The sequence below is a fragment of the Brachionichthys hirsutus genome, chromosome 13, assembly GCF_040956055.1.
Source record: "Brachionichthys hirsutus isolate HB-005 chromosome 13, CSIRO-AGI_Bhir_v1, whole genome shotgun sequence".
NCBI lineage: Eukaryota > Metazoa > Chordata > Actinopteri > Lophiiformes > Brachionichthyidae > Brachionichthys > Brachionichthys hirsutus.
In genome coordinates this window covers 3,409,372-3,429,080 of record NC_090909.1, presented here as the reverse complement: position 1 = coordinate 3,429,080, position 19,709 = coordinate 3,409,372, and the positions used below count along the sequence as shown (strand labels likewise).

Here is a 19,709-nt window from a genome sequence, read left to right as displayed (position 1 = left end):
ACATTCAAATAATTTGTAGGTGATACAAATATTTAAAATTGTGTAAGCCGTTTTGTTCCATTTATTAATTTTATATACTCCAAACTATCATTGTAAAAATGTCTGAATGCAGGTTGCTTATTATATTTGCATTTGTGGACGTAGAACCTTTCCAATAAAATTAAGAGGTTTATAATAATATATATATATATATTATCCTTTCACTTTCTTTTGCCTTCTGAAAAAACGAAACTTTCCCCATTTTAAGGAGAAGTTCTTGTAAAGTTTACGAGTGATAACTTCCCAAAACGATGCAGAACGTCCAGATCCGGAAGTGGGTTTTTTGCTGAGTCATGATGCGCCCTGCGTCTCTTTGATTAACGTCACCCTCAGAGCTTCCGTCCGCAGCGACCTAATCAGCGGCCCCAGGTGCGCAGCGCCGCGCGCCGCCTCACCTGACCGCTAATTAACTCCGAGGGGCTAACCGCGAGCTAAGCTAGCCGAGCTATCGCAGGCTACAAACGCCGGGTCGTGGGTGTTAATGACAAGCTTTTATCATTCTTAATTTATCTCTACAGGCTTGAAGCTCACCGGAGATTATTAATTCAAAAAAAAAATACATCCGGAAAAGTTTTTACTTTTGAACTCAACAAAACGCCGAGGCCAGAGTTCGGCTGGGGGGGGGGTAATCAATCCAGAGCCAATAAAACAATTAAACGTCCTTACCGAAACCAGCCCGACCGTCTTCTTCCATTGCTCGGGCCGGTCAATGATCAATTAAGCACCGAAGAACACAATGAGTTGCTGCCGGACGGGAGGATAATGAGACTGATTGGTTGATTACCTGCCCAGGAAGAGGTCTGATCACGTGAGGAAGCGAAACTGGGTCAGCCAATCAGTGGCCAGGAAAAGGCCTGATCACGCGCAATATTTGTAACTTCAACTTCCTAGTATTAAATATTCATAAATAAAGAGTTGGGGGGTACATTAGGATTATCTAGATGTATTTTATTTATTTTATTTGATAGCAATATGAACATGAATATTTACTACTAACCATTTACGTGTTCAGACTATAGAGTCATCGGTCTCTCCAAATAGCCTTGGGGCATGAAAGGCTGAATTGAAAGTGATAATTTTTCTCTCAGATCATGGATGTGAATCAATCGTATCTGAATGGAGTGGGAGTGGGGGGGGTCTTGTTCCATGATGCACATTTGCAACAAGCAGATATACGTCATTGGCATAAGAGAAAATTAAAATCAGGAAGAATGTGGAGACGACTCTGAATCTTTTTCAGTCCAAATCTGATTTGAGCAATGTATTTAACATTTAAAGTCTTATGTCTCACATTTGTCTTTGCTTTGATACTCCACACTTGACCCCCCCCAATCATTGCTGATTAAATATTCATGTGCGCGTGCGCTGAGATAGAAAGTCCTTGTGAATTCTGATTGCTGGCATGTTATTAACACTCAAATACAAATCTGATTTGGGACAACATGTGAAAGTATCCCATATCAGATCAGTTTCCACATAATTATTATTGTATATACATTATGGTATATATGCGTGTGTATATATATATATATAAATTACATTATAATAGAGCAATAAGTTTGGATGGTCAGCAGGTCCATTAAAGAAATACTTCCTCACTTAAGAACTCCTGTGATTTTGTTTGTCCCACTTCAAAGAGGTGAAGCCCACCGTTAACCTTTGACCCCAGATGGAAATGTTTCTTGGAAATATAAAAATATGCAGTAAATGATGAGGGGGGGGGGGTAAGAATTAAAGAGTTTAAATTAAGTCTAGATGAAATGTTTGTGTGTTTTCATCTTGCCACCCCTCAGGTTTTTTCCTGGGGGGGGTCTATGTGAAGCTTTTATACCCCAGATTGATGGAGTTAAATCAAAATCAGCTCAAAGTCCCGACTATATCATGCAGTTGTTCTCCTTCCACCCACCAGATGGGGTGCTGGCTGGACCCCAGGTTCTTGAACCAACTTGTCAATGCCAAATATACTGTTTGACCTATACTTCTCTTCCCTCCCCCTCCCAAGCAGGAGAGGGCTCATATAGAGCTTCACATAGAGCCCTCTCCTCGTGCTCTGTGTGAAGCACGTATCCATATCAGCAGCCCACCGTTCAAGGCCGGGGGACAGATTCTCACCCCCCCCCGGCTGCTGGTGAAAACCCCGGCTGGTGCTCCTCCACATCAGGAGACCTTGTTCTCATCTGGTTTGATGTGAAGAATGTAAACCGACACCCCCCTGTTGGAATACAGTCATTTCCTTTCCGTGCGCTCACAACCCCCCCCCCGCGGGCTGTTTATTTAATCGTTTCATAAGTACATTTTCATTTCATGACCTAAGAATAACATCTCTGGCGCCCCCCCCCCCCCCCCCTCGAGGGTTCTGCTGAGTGTAAATAGAGCGTTAAGAGGCTGTGATCGTACACATACTGTATATAGAGTAATACTGTATACTGTATTACAAAAAAAAAAAAGTGCACCGAGTCGTCTGGATTCAAAGGTGCAATTCGACACATTCGTTTTGAGACGAAGGAGCGACGGCTATAATAAGAGGCCGGTTAACTTTAAAGTAACAAAACCTGCCTGGCGCCACCTCCAACCGTTCAGGCCCCCGGTGGGGCATTTTCTCCTCCAGCACTGGGAAAGTGCATTTCCCAAAATATCTGACTACTCCCTAACTGGGAACACGGAGGAGGAGGAGGAAGAGGAGGAGGAGGAAGATATGCTTGGACTCTTTCTCAGGTTAATCAAACATCTCTATAATGACTGATATTTTTTCCACTCCTGTCGATAACCATGCACAGAAGAAGTGTTGGGATCCGGATTCTGACCCAGTTGAATTAAAATCAAACACAGGACACAGAATCACCCAGTCAGGGGTTTTCCTTTTATTTGGAACAGAGTGGCAGATTAGTGACAGGGCAGGGGGGGGGGGGGGGCGTGGAGGATCCGCCTCCTCTCGCGCACTCCAGCCAATGACAGAAACTCAGCCTTAAAAAATGCAAATGTATAAAAAACAGGAATGGGTACAGCAAACAGAGTGTAGCCTCCACGCACTCGCACACACACGCACAGACATATAAAGTCACCTCTCTCTCTCTCTTTCTCTCTCTTTCACACACACACACACACACACCTTATTTGGCTACGCAGGCTTCGATGGGCACAAACACACGTGGAACTTCGACAGTCACTTTAGAAAAGACAGTACATGTTAAAATCATTCCTGCCTGTGAGAAGTGGCGTGCGCGTGCGCGTGTCCGCCCGCCTGTCCTACGGCGGAGAGACAGACGGGCGCACGCACGGTGAAAAGACGGTCAGTGTGTGAGTGCGTGTGAAGGCAGACGCACTCAAAAACACGCGCTGACTCACACACACGCACACACCGACGGGCTCGTCAGCGTGCACGAGAGTCTGCGGTGAAACACGGAGGTAAAGCACTCACACGCGCACGGGTGGCGGGTTTAAGATGAGGCCCAGACGCACGCACCGGAGGGGGGCGGGGCGGGGGCGGGGCAGAGGTGTGTTACCTGTCTGTGGAAGAGCGTGAGAACTGCTGGAGGAGGTAAACACACACTCGACCACGGTACATTCCAACGCAAGTCGCCCCTCTTTGCGCTTCAGACACACATTAGCATATACGTACACGCACACGCACGCACACACACACACACACACACACACACACACACACACAGACTAGTATAGGTTCGACTCCCATGCATTTTTGTTCTACAGTACTGAGTATATAGAAGCTACTAGCCCAGTCACACTGTGTGGTTATTGTTACAATCTCTTAGATAGAAGCACAGCACTCCTGCCTCCTCACACTGACCCCCCCCCCCCCCCCCCTTTGATCCATCCCTGGAAAAAATAAAAATAAAAGGTACAAGTTTGTCCCATGAACACAACAACATCAAAAGGGGCCGCTGGTTCCGGGTCGGTGGGAGCAACTTCTTGCAGATTGAAACTTCTCGACGGCCCTCTCACATCCCAAAGCCCCCCCCAGTAGAAACCCAAGGGGAGAAAGGAAAAAGGAAAATGAGGCCTGCACGGGTTTGAAATGTTGAAACGTCGTTGTGCTTTTACGCAAACAGACCAAACTCTAAAACCAACCAGCAACTCACTGACCCAGATCCAAACCACCTGATTTCTGCTTGGGACCGATGACTGATCGATGTGTTTGATCGATGTATTTAAAGTCTGTATGGTGCTACTTGAATGCGTGTGTGTGTGTGTGTGTGTGTTTGTTTGCGTTGTGCACGTGTCAGCTCATCTGGAGCGATGACGAAGGTGATGAATAAATCATGCGGATGGTTCGTGACACCAGGGGGGGGGGGGGGGGCACACACTGATATTTACATATAAACTTTGTTTTGTTCTCAACACACAACCGCCTGTTTAATAATTATTATTATCAGAATCGTATTATTAATTATTATTGATATATTATCGGTCATTATTATTACTATCCGTAACTAATCTTTTGTACAGCTCAGGGGAGCAGACGGACCAGCCCGTGTTTCCACATGGGGGGGGGGGTCGATTGCCGTTTTCTTGCTTGGCTGAGCACAGAGAGAGAAGTCACGGCCACTACAAGCCGTGTGTGTGTGTGTGTGTGTGCGTGCGTGTGTGCGTCTCTGAGCACCAAAAGGGATGGAAGGCACAAACGAGACCTTTCCTCTCACCTTTTGACCCCCGTCTCTGTGCAGCCATCCAGATGCTCTGTGTGTGTGTGGGGGGGGGGGGGGGGGGGTTGAGGTGCAGAATCGAGCCCACCTCTCTTCTTCTTCTTCTTGTCCGGCTCGCTCCGCCCTCTTTCCTTTTTCTTCGCCCCGTAGAAACAGAATAGGACCTTTTTTTTTGTGCTACGAAAACGCGAGTTGAGATCTCGCGTTTTGTTTTCTCGTTTGTTTTTTCCTTTACAAAATAATCGTATCGTTACGTACAGAACAAGAGCATCTGTAGAATATTAATAACAACATTTACTTTAAAAACATCTCGTGTGTATGCGTTCTCATTTTTTTCAGAATATATTGGGAAATTCTTTTTTTTTTATCTTTTTTTTCCTTTTTTGTCCACTTTTTTTGTTTTCATTGAAAAAAAAAGTTCCAAGTCCCGCAGAGAGAAAGGCGCTCTCGAAGTGTTTTGGAGACAAGAGGAGAGAGGAATAAGGCGCGGCGAGCAGATGAGGGGGCTAGCGACAAGGAAGAGGAAGAGGAGGAGGAGGAGGTGGAGGAGGGCAGGGGTTTTAGAGTATCTTTCTCTCTTCCGTCTCTCGCTCTTTTTCTCTCCCCGCTGGCGTGCGTCTCTCTGGCGTACGAGTGTTATGCGTAAAACTCCTCCTGCTTGTCTGGTTTCTGGTAGGTGACGGTGGCCTGTTTGGGCTCCTCCAGCGTGTAGCTGCCCTCGTCCTTCTTCTTCATCCTGTACACCAGCAGCATCACCAGGAAGGCAGCAAACATCGCTCCAACCACGCCTCCCACGATCACCGCTGGGTGGGGGGGGGGGCAGAAGAGAGGGTGGAAGTCTTAAAATACCAAAGCATCATCCAACAAATATCAAATAACAACCACAACATTAGCACTGGAGGCTACAAGAACTAAGCTACCACAGTGTGGCTAAAAGCTAGCTACTAAATGACTTTTCACACCATTTATTGAAAGTAATTTCTTTGTAAGATGAAGCTTTTCTTTTTTTTTGGTGATGCTGTGCACTTTCCCCTCCCTGATTTGAGGCAAGAACTCTGATATCGGACATAAATTATTAATCGCATCCGTTTATATGCATCGTTTACGGTTTCTCTTATAAAAGGTGGGATGAAGGTATATTCCTGGAATCGATCGCACATTTATTACCATCGCTAAACAAAGAGCTTTAGCCTTGCTAGCAGCGTGGGCCGATACGGTATAAAGTTTGTTTGCATTTAGCATTTGTTTCTGCAGATCAATGCTCCAAATCACCTACATACATACTGTATGTACAGAATTGTAAATGAATGCATGGGTCTGGTGTGCACGACTCGGTTCTATCACACAAACACTCTAAAGTCCGTTGCCTCCTGCTTTTTATTTTTATTTTACCGATGACCAGGAAATCTGCGAAAACCACCGCCAGCAGTCCACCAATCAGAACAGCTGAAGGAGAGACAGAGAGCCGGTCAGGTCAGCAAGGTTGGCTGCACCCTCACTTTTCTACAACAGCTCATTGGGATGAGAATATAGTGGGGGGAGGGGGGGGGGGGGGTCACTTCCCAAAGGGAAAATAATGAGAAGAAATATGGGAGAAAGGACTAGGTTGGAACGAATACGGGAGGCAACATGGAAGTCGAGTCTGTAGATCTAAAAGGTGACGACCGAGTGATTTATGAGACACGCTGGATAAACATTTAGACGCGACGCCCACCTATCAAGACCTCCTTCCTCTCCAGGATGTTCTTCTGCGGCAGCTGTGCAGCAGAGCTCCCTCCGTCCACCGTGTTGCCAACCAGGTCGGGCTCCGCCGGCATCAAGCCCCGGCCGAGATCGTTACGCCGATCGTCGTGGATCTCGAAATCTCCGCTCGGCCCTGCAGCGCCCACGTCGTTGTTAGCCTCCTGAGACAAAGGAGAGGAAAGCGAGACTAATGACGTGACATTTGCATTTTGATCGAATTTGTTCCGCGGAGACGCTTCGCCGAACCACGGGCAGAAACTTTCCATGGCGCATGCCCCCCCCCCCCCCCCCCCCCGAACACAATGAGCCTCTGTCTGGCTCTGATTGGTGGAAAGTTGCAGCTCATCCAACACATATACAGACGTCATTAAACCTGGCATCTTAATTGCAATGTGGAAAACCACATGGATCTTAAAAGCATGTTTTAATGCATCGCTGCTGCAAATAAACAGCGACGCACCAATTAGAGAAATGACTCTGGTCCGTAAAGAGGCAGAAATACGGCCGAGTATCAGACCTCAGTAGGTTATTGATGGAGAGAGAATCGAGTCTATCATCACAGCCTACTGAAAAAGCAAGAATGTGGATCACATTTCTTGATTTCAATCATTTATATTTATTTTTTTGCGGCAGCTCGTTTTATTTTATTCCCTATTCTTCTCATTGCCACTAAAACCGAACCAACAATGACTCAATTCTTCAACTGCAGTTTTCTCTGTGTAGAAACCACAAATACTGCATGTTTTTATGGGCCACGCTGCAAAGTTCTGGTCTAGAAGCCATTAAATGCCCAGAAATGAGCCACACATTTGCACTTGGGTTGCCACGTAAGGAGGAAACCGCAGCCTATTTATGAGTCAGGAGACATTAACCAGTCTGGATTTAGCATTTTAGCTTCTGTAGCTAAATAATTAGTGAAAGAAATCGACACGGTAACTCGAGACGAGTTGGGTGATACCACTCATGCCTGTAGGATAAATATGGAGAGGCACTTAGCCTAGCTTAGCATAAACACTATGACATCACTTCCTCTGAAATCCACTTAGCATGTTGCATCTGGTTTGTTTCACGCACACACAAACAGGAATGTGAAGCAACACATTTGTGTAAATAATTATTAGCGAACATTCTTTTGTGCAGCGACTATTAAAGCGGTGATGGGGATTGGTCGGCCGAGCTCACCTGTGTGGTCGTGGGCTGCGGCGCGTTGCTTGTTCTCTCTGTGGGAGCTGCCTGGGTGGCGGTCGCCATGGGAACCCTGGTCCTGAAGGGAACCCTGGTCCTGACGGTGGTGGTTGTGGGTGCGTCTGTCGAGGGTTCCGGCGGGGGCTCTGTTGTGGCTACCGCGTCTTCCTCTGTGGTGGATTCCGCGTCGAGGCCGGGGTAAAACGACGTGGGCTCGGGCGACAGGTAGACGTCGTCTTCTTCTGTGGTGCTCAGGTCATCCGAACCAGCGGAGGGTGCTGCGGGGTTGGTGGTCGCCACGGGGGCGGCGGCAGGGGATTCAGGGGCGGCGGTGGTTTTGGCAGCAGCCCTGATTTGCTCCAACTCTTTCTCTCTTTCAAGCTCACGCTCTCTCTGTCTCTCTCTCTCCTTCTCCTGCTCTCGCTCACGTTCCCTCTCTCGCTCACGTTCTCTCTCCCTCTCCCTCTCCCTCTCCATCTCCCGGACTCGTTCCCTCTCTCTTTCCCTCTCTCGCTCCCTCTCCAACTGTTTCTCGCTCTCCTTCTCCAATTCCCTCTGCCTCTCTTGCTCTTTCCCCCCCTCTCTCTCTTCCTCTCTTTCCTTCTCCAGCTCCTTTTCCCTTTCCCAGAACACCCCACTCTCTCCATCAGCCTCGGTTGGCAGCAGGGTGGTGGCGGTGGCGGCGGCATCCTCCGGGTTGGGGCTCGGCTCAGCCGCAGGTGAGGCGGAGGGGGCGGGGCTAGTGGCCTGGGTGGTGGAGAGGAGGAGGGGTTCTTCGGTGGTGAAGGACACGCCCACTGCTGTCGGCCTCATTCTGATATCAGGAACTGAAGAGAGGAGGAGAGACTTTTTATCGTCAGATAGCGATAGCGACACTTCAGACTGGGGCACGACTTCTGTTGTGTAGTTGTATGGATTTTTGAAGACACACACACACACACACACAAATACAATTTCCTTCCATGATGGCCTGAAGTCAGTTTTAATTAAAAGCACTCTGGTTTGGAATTCTATCCACAGAATGAATCTTTCTGATCTGAAAATGGAGCTTCCCAAACCATTCTAGGGCGAGCAAGGAAGAGGAATATTTTCTGAACAAACAATCTTGGTCCAGTAAAGTGACGTAGAGGCGACAGGCAAGAACTTCAGTAAAGTGCTTCCATAAGTTTGGAGAATTGGCGCACGGATAAAAAAGAAAACCAGAGGGCCAAACCTGTCTGACTTTATTTCCTTCTATTCTTTCTCTACGTTGACTCATTTCAAATGTCAATATGGGCTGAGCCAGAAATGGGTCAGCACAAATATATCTAAGGAACACCTGCAATGGCCATGCAAATGCACCTGCTAAATTAGGCCCGGTTCTGATGCTGCGTAAAGCCAGCAGAACTCCGGTGCATGCATGTTCAAGCGTCTCCGGGATCATAAAGTAGTGATTTCACCGACTGCTCTGCAATCGGAGCGGCAATCAAACCCTTATTTTCTGCTTGTTTAACCGTCTGACGACATAAATGGAAAAATATGGATATGAGCTACAGCAAAGAGTGAGTTCAGCATCATTAACATCGGGTAGAATAGAAGATACAGTAGGAAAAGATAACGGCAAGCGACGGCAAGTTTAGTCGCTAAAGATAGAGAAGTGATTTATCCATTTTTGTTTTGCCGTTTGCGAGTGGATGGAGACTTTTAAAAGAAAATGACCTGGAAAGGATGAGGTGGGATTACATAGACGGAGAGGAGAGGAGAGGAGAGGAGAGGAGAGTAGAGGAGAGGATTCACCTTCAACTCTTAATAGCATTAAAGCGCCTTTCATCGCGTTACAGCGCTGCGGCTCCTCGGGCGGAGAGAACAACAAATGGCGTTTACAGGGACGAAGACACGAAGGCTGACGGAGGAGCTGGGGAGGATATCGAAATGCTGACTTGAACAATGCAGCCTCTGTTCAAATTATCAGACGTCTCAAAAAAACGGCAGACTCCGAAGCGGCGGTGACGCAGAACGCACGTCCGTCTGCTGGAAATGAGCTTTTCCTCCTCGACTCAAACGGCTCTTGTTTGAGATAAAAGCGATTTGCTGCCTTTTCTAACCCCCCCCCCCCCCCCCATCGACACTCACCGGCTCTGAATTGTAATTCTATCTGGAGTGTGCTCCACACTAGCGCAGTGCCTGAACTGAGGACGGCCCCTCGGTGAGTCACGCTTAATAAGGAGCGCCAGACTCGGACTTCAACAGCCAGATCAGAAAACCAGGCCGAATTACACCAACGTGATTTACGTTAAGTAGGTAATTCCTACACACACACACACACGCAGACATCCAGCTCCCTCAAACAGGAGATGTGTGTGTGTGTGTGATACCTAAACGGAGTGGACTAATCTGATTACAATAAATAAGATCTCAGGGAATTGAAGCCTGGTTGCCGCGCGTCAGTGAGGGTGCGCCTGCGTTTAAAGGTGTAATAAATCTAATTGGTCAAGTCAAATGGTGTGTGTGTGTGTGGATAAACAGCCCAAACACAACTCCAGAAGGGGGGGGGGGGGGGGTCAGCAGATTGAAAGCCAGCAGCTGTCGAGTTTAAAAGAACCAGAACGTGAACGTTTGACCTTACACGCACACGCACACACACAACACACACACACACTCACAGCCAGAGCCGGAGCCCGAGTAGAGATCCTCATCGTCGTAGAACTCGTCTGCCGTCGAGCCTTCGTCATCGATAGAGGGCGACCAGGTCTGTCCCTGAGAGAGACACAGTTGACATAGATTAGAGGGATCCATTATGAATGGACTGAGCTGTTAATTTCATTTCATAGAGAAACCACTCTAGCAGATTACACACACACACACACACACACACACACACACCTGTCAGAGGAGCCAGCATTACGTGGACAGGGTAACATCTGCCCGTCTGCGAGAGCATGGAGGAGCATAATTAATGGGTTGATCTAAAGCTGGGATTTTGGAGAGCAACACTTCAACTCCTTTGAGGAGGGGAGGTTTCTTTCAGCTTCTGCTCGTGTCAGTTTGTGAACGACGCTCGGGCTGAAGCACGGCGCAATTAACTTCTCACAATCATTTCAAAAGCAATTAATTTCTTTTTAATGTGCCAAAAGAGGGGCGAGAGTGCAAAGCTACGCAAAGCCCGGAAGTCCAGCGCATCCCGATTGGTTTGCTGCTCGTCTGACCCATGGCCGGACCTTCCACAAAGTTCCACCACAGGTGAAAACGTGCCTCTCAGCAGAGGTCATTTATTTTGGACATTTCTAGAAAGTGGTGCAAAATGCTAATGTGATATTCTCATAGCCAGGTGTCTTCTTTGGAAGCGGGACGGTCTCCGTTTGGCTCCGGATCGCTCGGGGATTGAACCTCTGAAGGGAGTGACCTCAGACTCCGGTCACTTTGAGGCTGATCCCTCCTCACGCTCACTTTCTTTTGACCTTGATTCTTCATCCCTGCGATGTTTAAACACAAGCGCTCCGCTGTGCTAAATACCCGCGAGACCCCACCTGTGCAGCGGTACAAAAGTACTGCAGTATTCCCTTAGCTCTTCCTGTTGCGTCACAGAGCATATGTTGCCTAGCAACGTCGACGTCTGGCGTTCAGTTGATGAGCAGTCGTCGTACCTTTGTGTCCATTTTGGTGGCGGGCCATTGCATTGAGGGCCACAATGAATCTCGGAATACGGCGGGACGCAAAACGATCCACACTCGACCCACGGAAAAGGAAAAGGAAAAGGAAAAGGGGGCCACGTTTAGATCCCGTTGGAAGGAATCCTTTAAATGGAGCGGATCTGTTGCGCCGCTGTGATGCATTTGGTCTTTAAACGGACACGCAGCTTAAATGTGTTCATCCATTACTAACTTCTACTTGTAATTTTCACTATCAGGATTTCAATACTTATCTAGCGGATTGCTAAACTGAAAGAGCCCGTAATTCATGCAGGTCCACCCCGATCGATTTTGCTGTTGCCGCGGGGATATTCCATCTCCTGATGGCTCTCGTTTATCTAAGTAGGGGGAGCTGAATACTCCTTCCATCATGGCATTTTGTACCTAGATACAGTTGAGTACACACTAAGTGGTACAATACTGCGATGGCAAAAACAAAGGGCTCAGCTTTGCTTCGGGGATTGGAAAATAGTCAATCCGCTGGCGAAGATGTGACCAAAACAACTCTATCTCCTCGGCGATCTTAAACCCTTCCGGAGGCTGAATGGAACTGTGTCTTTGCTAGCCAATGTGATACTAATTGCATGCATGCACACACACACACACACACACACACACACACACACAAAGGGGCGCAGGCTCCTCCCAGGCTCCAGACGGAGGAAACCCGATGCTTTTAAAAGCCAATAAAAGCATAATGGAATCGAGAAACCCGAGCATCGAAGTCCATCTCGTCTCAGCATGAGGTGCAGCCGAAACGCTTATATGGATGCGTCTCCTGAATGAAATTGACGTGAAGTTGTTTGGGGGCCTCGACGCATTCCAGGATATTGCCTTTGCAAAGTGGAACGATGAGCGTGCACGTGCTTCCTGCTTTTGGGAAGTGTGTGAAGGTCCGGTGACCTCTGAAACCCGAAAAAATACAGAAAAGATGTCTCAAGGCAACCTTGGTGCACCCATGTCTGTCTCTATTCCAGTTTTACAATGAATGCCGTTGCTATGGGCAACCTTTGCCTTTCACAGAAATTCCCATTTCCAATTGAGAACCTTCCAGACACACACACACTCTCTCGCTCGCTCTCTCTCTCTCTCACACACACATCGAGAGCTCTGCCTACATAAGCAAAGGTGTTATGTAATGTCAAATACACCACCCTATTGTGCGTGCGGTCGATTCTCCTCGACCGCACGCATGACCTCGGGGCCCAAAAATCATCTGTATGTTTGCTCTCAATGTCGCTCCAACATTGCATTTTGCCGCTATAAATATATACGGTAAGATGGCAGGCGCTTTCTGCTGGGTCTGCAGCGTGAACGCCATCCTGGCTTTTTGGCAACCCTAGAAAGCGCGCCGGCATTGTCGGGCGCGGTGCCAGTTGGAGTCGTTTTAAAACAATCTGGGCGCATGGAAGATATAATTACGTCTACTTGTGGAAAGAGAGAAAGTAAAAGCATAAAAGAGAAGGACAGACAAAGAATCTGCGCTCGCCGGGGGAACGTCAAGTTCTGACAAGGTGAGCACAGGTGGGTCCTCAGGTGTTGCAACATTTGCAGTTCCTCAGGGACCTGATTTAGGCCATGCACTTCATCCCACGCACACCGTGGCTGCAGTGTGTGTGTGTGTGTGTGTGTGTGTAGGCCTGAGGCAATAGTGCATCGCTTCACAAATTTACATCCCAAAGGTGCAGAGTTGTTCAAGATTTAAATACAAGATGAATGAAATGACAATATTATCATTGAAGGGCATTAAGCCGCAGTCTGACAATGGCAAGGTGTGCGTGTGCGTGCGTGCGTGTGTGTGTGCGTGTGTGTGTTACGTCTGCAGGAACAATGGAGGTATGATCCTCAGCTACCACTAAGATGCAGGGAGCAGCATAACAATAGGAGGGAGAGGTAGGAGACACACGAATGAAGTTTAACACACACACACACACACACACACACACACACAACCACAGAGAGCTGGTGGGTGATCAACCAGCTGGATTTTATTTTATGTTTGGTGGATTTTTCTGGCTGGTCTAGTCGACTTCAGCTCAGAGAGCCTCTTGACAAATGCATTCCTCAGTAACCTGAGAGCCTGCCGCTTCTGCACGAAGCACACACACACACACACACACACACACACACACACACACACACACGCACACGCACACGCACACGCACAAAGCTCCTGATACAGTCAGCGCAAGAAATACTTGTTAATTGTGCTGCGTAATATGTGAGATCTTATCGAAGCCGATGTCCCCGCCTGCTGCAGCGTCTCCGAGCTGGACTGTAAGGAATCGTTTGAATACCGTCTGAGCAAACCGGCACCATCTGTGAGTCCCACTCCTCTCGCCCGTCCCTCCATTTGCTGCACCCACAGGGCTGGAGAAGAGCAGTGCATAGGAGTACAATGGACCCCCCCCCCCCCCCCCCATTGTATTCATATTTATGCATGTTTTTCACACCGCATCGCTCGCTGGGGAGGGGAGGGGATGGGAGGAAATCACCGGACATCGTCTAGGATTCGCGTCCTCAATCTAAATGTGCATCACTGCTGCAGCGGATGACACAAACGTCCACACGGCGTCCGGCCCGAAGTGACGAATGTCAAACGTGTGAGAGAAATAATCACCTGCAAGGATCTCGACAAGCAGATCGGCCCCAGAATGAGCTGAAATGGTCATAATGGGCGGCGTTTCTCTCCTGGCTGCGGTTAAATGCACCGACGGCGGAGACGCCACGCTTTAAGAGGCAGCTGCTGATTCACGACCGCCTCCGTGTCCAAAAAGCCGTCTGACCTACCGCTGATGGGAGTCGGAGACAGCTTGAGCAGCGCTGCCCGCCGTCAGGCGTGGAGCGCTGCTAAACTCTCGCTTGGACGGGGTCAGACCACTTGACGCATGACCAGTCAGACCAATCAGACCCTTACAGGAGAAAGCGCCGTCCGTTTATTATTATTCCACGCCCGGCTTTCTTTCCAGAGTGGATCCTCCAGCCTGTCAGGAGTGACCTCTACGCGCCCTCCATCTTTTGCTTTCCTGCCTCGCCTCACTCGCCGCGCCACTCATCCCCATCTTACCAGCCGGGCCGGCTGGATAGCAGCCAAGCTGAGTGCTAACACGCTAGGACAAGGCGGCGTGAGAGGCATAGAGTGCGTGTGTGTGTGTGTGTGTGTGCGCGTGTAGGTTACCAGGTGATGACCCGTTTCAGACGCCTGCCACCAGCAGACATGGGCACGGAAAGCTTCTGCAGTCACATCGCTCACACACTTGACACCTCATAGCGCGTGCACACACACACACACACACACACACACGCCAGTGACATCGGCTGTACTCCTGTGAAACTTTAAACGGCTGGCGCCGGCACGGTCAGGCCGAATGGGTCAACGGAATCCTGTCCCGGTCCACCGGGGTGATTTAAGATGTTCCTTTTATTCATGGACAGATAATCGGTCAACGGGTTCCTCCCCGTTCTCTCCAGAACCGCCATGAGCATCGTTGTCACCTCGTCTTGAGCCAACATCCTCCCGGTTTTTTTAAACGCTCGGTCCTGCCAAGACTGAGTTTGGTAGAAAATGAAAGGAAGCATGGCGACGGGTAAAGTTTCAATAAATGGTAGCAACAGATGTTTGAAATGAAAGATTGGGAAAGTGTTTTTACGAAATGCAAAGTCACTCCTGCTGCCCCCCCCCACCGAGATGAACGTATTTCCTTGTTTGCCGCCAATTATAAGAAAGCTAACCAAGATATGTAATATGAAATATGAAACCCTCATCCTGTGACTTGAAAGGATTTAGCATCCTTCAGATCATCCGTCACTTTTATGTCTCCTACAGTGAAAGAAAAAAGTACTTTTGCACCTTTTTAAACTCAAAAATCCAGGAAAACAGGCAAGTATTTCAAACCTAAATTACAATTGATTGTCAGGAGAGCGTTTTGCAGAAGCAGGAGCTCGTAAGCAGTCGACACTTTGGGTTTCTGAGACGAAACCGGCAGAGTTATTCTACACCGATTTGTTCTCCAGATAGTAAAGTAGCTGTGGGTGTGTTGGATAAAAATCAAACCACATGAGGATGAAGAGGAAAAAGCACGCTTCAGATTAATTTGGGCAATTAAACAAAAGTACATTTAGTTCAGACATTTATAGCTTCTTGTATAATTCTTAGGAATCTCCAGCCAAAAAAAGGGATTCTTGTGGCTGCGATGAGGAGCACCGAGCGAGGAGGAAGAGACGCCGATTTAATACCTCTGCCAAACACATTTGATCTCTTGCTGCATGTTTTCCACAAACAAATGCTCCCTGTGATCGATGATCCTGAACCAACAGGCAGAAGAAAAACGTAAACAGCCGGGAAATGACTGAAACGCTTTTTCTTCCTCTGCTATTTTTAGCTTTTTCCTCCTGATCAAATTCCTATATAGAGATCCCGCGGCCGATCCGAATCCCAGCCGCCCTGGATCTGACGCCGTCTGCAGCAGCAAATGATCCAAGCACCAATATTATCTTTCTAATATTATGCTGCTCCGGACAAAGACGATCTATGTGATGAATGCCCCCCCCCCCTATGGAAAGCCATACATGTGCTAAATATGGTAGATTGTCTTTGTCAGGGGGCTGCAGGGACACAACGGGAGCACGGCGGAAGAACATTCATGCATTTGGATCAGTGAAGGGCAATTTGAATCTGTTTTCATGCAAGAAGACTTTCAACATTTATCTTATCCGTTACAAAACAATAGCCCCCCCCGCTCAGTTTGTGTTAATGGTCAGTAGAACTTCAACAGAGCATACAATTACTCCAGACCGAAGGCTAGAGCATTTGCTGCATTGTTAGCCCAGCTATTAATCCTCATTAGGTTGAAAGCTGCCCCCCCCCCCTCCCTCATTTACCTCTGGAGGTCATGCGGTGCGCCTCGAAATTGAAAATCCGAGCATCACTTTCAATAAACTCTTGAAAAGCAGAATGGAAATCCGCAACAAGAGGAACCATGTCGGTTTTGTTTGCTTGATTGATTGTCCGGATGATATCTTGAAAAGCATTCATCTAGATTTTAATGTCAGATGGAGTGAATCTTGTGTGGAAGAGGACTTAGGAGACATCAGAGAGTCCTGATGGTCCGTTGCTGCACACAACTGGAGTCAAATCTGGTTTGTCAACCAGATCCTGAGAGATTAACATTTATATTTAGAGGGATAAACAAGATTCCAAAATGCTTGGAGTCAAGGAATTTGGTGGCGTTGCTTAATTTGCGGGGATCCGAGTAAAGCGGCATCGCCGTAGCAACTTCGCCGGAGTGTGTGTGTGTGTGTGTGTGTGTGTGTGTGCAGTTGGTGCAACGATACAACAATGGAGGCAAAATACAAAATGGTCTCAGTGAAAACTCAGATGTGTGGGCGACGAATCAGAGTTTTCATCAAAGCCGTGATTCATTACCGCTAAAGGAAAATGAACATTTTGCTATGGAGACAACTGAAAAATTAAATTAAAAAAAAACTTAAAATCTCAGGTTGACATGGAAACCGTTTGCAGGGAGCGTGATTGGCGGCTCGGGAGGCTGAGCGAGCAGCTTCGGAGACGGAGTGCGTTTAACCTTAAATGTCTCGCCGTGTGTGAAAAGACGAACAGCTGATAGCGGCACGCTCAGAGGTCACATGACTGTGCTGACGAATCAGCCGGTCTAAAACACACACACTTCTGCGTGGATCCATTGAGCTTCTGGCTGAGTATAGACGGGCCATATTATGGGATAGATGGACAGAGATGTATATCTGGATGTAGGGCCCAGCTGTTACACTAATCTTGCAATCCAACAGGATTAAAGACCACATCCGACACACACACACACACACACACACAGACACACAAACACGAGGCCTCTCTGCGTGAAATCCTCCTCCATTATAGACGACCCTCTGAAAGTTGCATCTCTCAGAGGAGTGTGTCACTGTCCTGCTGCCAGGAAAGCCTTGAGATTCTGACACGACTGCCGCTCCCACACTCCACAATACCAGCCACCGTGCATGTGTGTGCTCACGAGGGTGTGTGTTGGGCGGTTTGCTCGCACTGTTCAGGGAGTGTGTGTGTGTGTGTGTGTGTGTGTGTGTTTGAGTGTATTGATGTTTGGCTGTAGAAATGTTGCAGCGAGCGGTGAATGCTGCCGGTTGGCTGGCGGGTCAATGACTGTGTTTTCGGTGGCTGCTTCTATGAAGTGCTGGCGAGAGAGAGAGGAGAAGGCGCAGGGCTGAAATGTGTTGTGCATGTGTGTGTGTGTGTGTGTGCGCGTGTGATTATAGCCTGGCTCAATAGGCCTATTTCTGCAGGACCAGTGGGAGGGTGTGGCGCCTGTGGCTGGAACTTTTCTCGTGTTCCTAAGGAACTTTTCAAAAGGGCTCAGAAATGTGGCTGTGTGTGTGAGAGAGAGAGAGAGAGAGAGAGCGAGAGAGAGACCCATGGATGATGCCTTTGTGTGACGAGCCCAGAGAGAGGCAATCAATGGTGTCTTTTCAGTCCCCAATCACACACACACACACACACACACACAACAAAATTAGCACACAAACGCATGATGAGAATCACATTTCTGCTCGTGTTCGATGATTTGAATCACAAGGCTTCGTCGTGGCATGTCTGCGTATAATTACAGCTTCTGTAATCAGGACAGTCATGCGGCGCCGCAGACCTCAAGGAAGGAAGGGCAGAGGAGAAGCGGCAAAAAAAAAAAAAATCGATGCAAAGAAGAGTTTCTAGAGAGGAAAGTTTCAAAGCGGAGAGGTGAAAGAAAAGCAGGAGTGATAAAGGGATGGACAGACACAGAGGAGTGAGAGAGAAGCGTTTTTGTCTTTCATGCAGAGGAGAAAAATCCAATCAGCTCTGTGTAATTCAATCTGGAATGGAAAGATGCAAAAGTGTGTGTGTGTGTGTGTGTGGAGGGCATGAAGCATATTACCATCATGCCTTACCTCTCGCTTTCTCTCAAACGCACACGAGGAGGTGAACAGATTGCTGCTCCGAGCAGCTGACCTTGCAACGCTCTCTTGGCTCCTTCCCATTGGTCGACCGGCTTTGGCAAGCTAGCAAGCCTTTAGAGTTGAGAGCCATTTACAGCCAATGGATCGTAAGCCGAGCGACTGTCGGAGCAGATTGCAAGCGACTCCTCGCGCAATCTCAACAGCGTTTGATATCGACACTAATTACGTCAAATTTTGCGATCTGGCGGTGAAGTGATACGGCGAGAGCAGCATATGGTCTCCGTCTTAATGGGGCGAGCAAAACTGACCGTTATTGACTTAATCAGATATTTATCAATGAGAGAGCGATTAACAAATGAATGTCAGAAGACATCATCTGATAGCTTGTATTTATTGAATCATAAAGGCAGTGGCTCGCCGCTCGAGATGGGAGGGGTCAAAAGATCAAAAGATCTTAAAAATGGCAGGACCTTCTTACTGGAATTGATGATCAAGAATTCCAAAAAAGGCTCCAAGTAGAATTATTTAGTCTCAAAAAGTTAACTACAACTACAACTATAATAGAGACAACACATTTTTAAACATTGACTTGAGCTTTTCAATATTTTGTCATCTTAAGAGTCAAGGATTAGATGAAAAATCATTGATTTAATCAATAATGAAATGATCACTGTATATTATATCACACCAGACAAAATGATCAACATTGGCGCTGCTGTTCATTAAGGTTTTTATACTACAAGCAGTGACAGAACAGTGAGAATTAAAGATTAATTCAAAATAGAAAAAAATATTTTTGTGATTTTTGTTCTTTTTTTTCACCAACTTGTAAAATATTTCAAAAATGCTGTTCTTCCGGTTTTGGAAACTCCTCAAATAAAATCTTATTAAATGCAATGATTCTGTAACTTTTCTATTCTCAATCGAATCCGAGCCTGTGTGTGTGTGTGTGGGGGGGGGGGGGGGGGGGGGGGGGGGGGTTGGGTGGAACCAGTTGCTCTATCATACGATAAGACAGGAAGATCAAGAAGTGATCCAAAGACGATTCCGGATACACCATTGTATATAACGCCTGTGGCAGGTCCGTGAGCGCCAGAGGATAACGAGGATTAATGGAGAACAGCATGAAATGATCTGGAAGGTGTTTCCTGTTGCCACTCAGCATGATCTTCCCCTTTTGTCAGCCTAAAATACAAATATTATACCCGGCTTCAGGTGTTCCGTTCTCAGATAAAAGATAAATTCCTTCCTTTGTGGGCGACATTACTCAACCGACTAATTAATTAAGCGCTGGTGGTGATGATCTAACACTAGAGCGGTGGGCGTACCGGCCGGCGATCATTACACGCCCCGCTACCATCTGCATGAGTGTCGCGTCATTGTGGATCCGGCGGTCGGTGTAAACCAGTGAAACTGGAAGACAGGAACGCAAACGGGCTGCGATGCGATC

General features: G+C 47.7%; 1 protein-coding gene across 1 annotated transcript; it reads right to left on the bottom strand.

The window, feature by feature from the left end:
* Positions 1-5,242: 5,242 nt before the first annotated feature.
* Positions 5,243-11,266, bottom strand: sdc3 (syndecan 3). The gene is made up of 5 exons (XM_068747552.1): positions 11,255-11,266; positions 10,274-10,367; positions 7,629-8,458; positions 6,418-6,607; positions 5,243-5,506 (listed from the first exon to the last, which is right to left on the bottom strand). The coding sequence occupies exons 1-5, from the start codon at positions 11,264-11,266 to the stop codon at positions 5,340-5,342; spliced, it is 1,293 nt and encodes a 430-aa protein (XP_068603653.1). The 3' UTR covers positions 5,243-5,339.
* Positions 11,267-19,709: the final 8,443 nt, after the last annotated feature.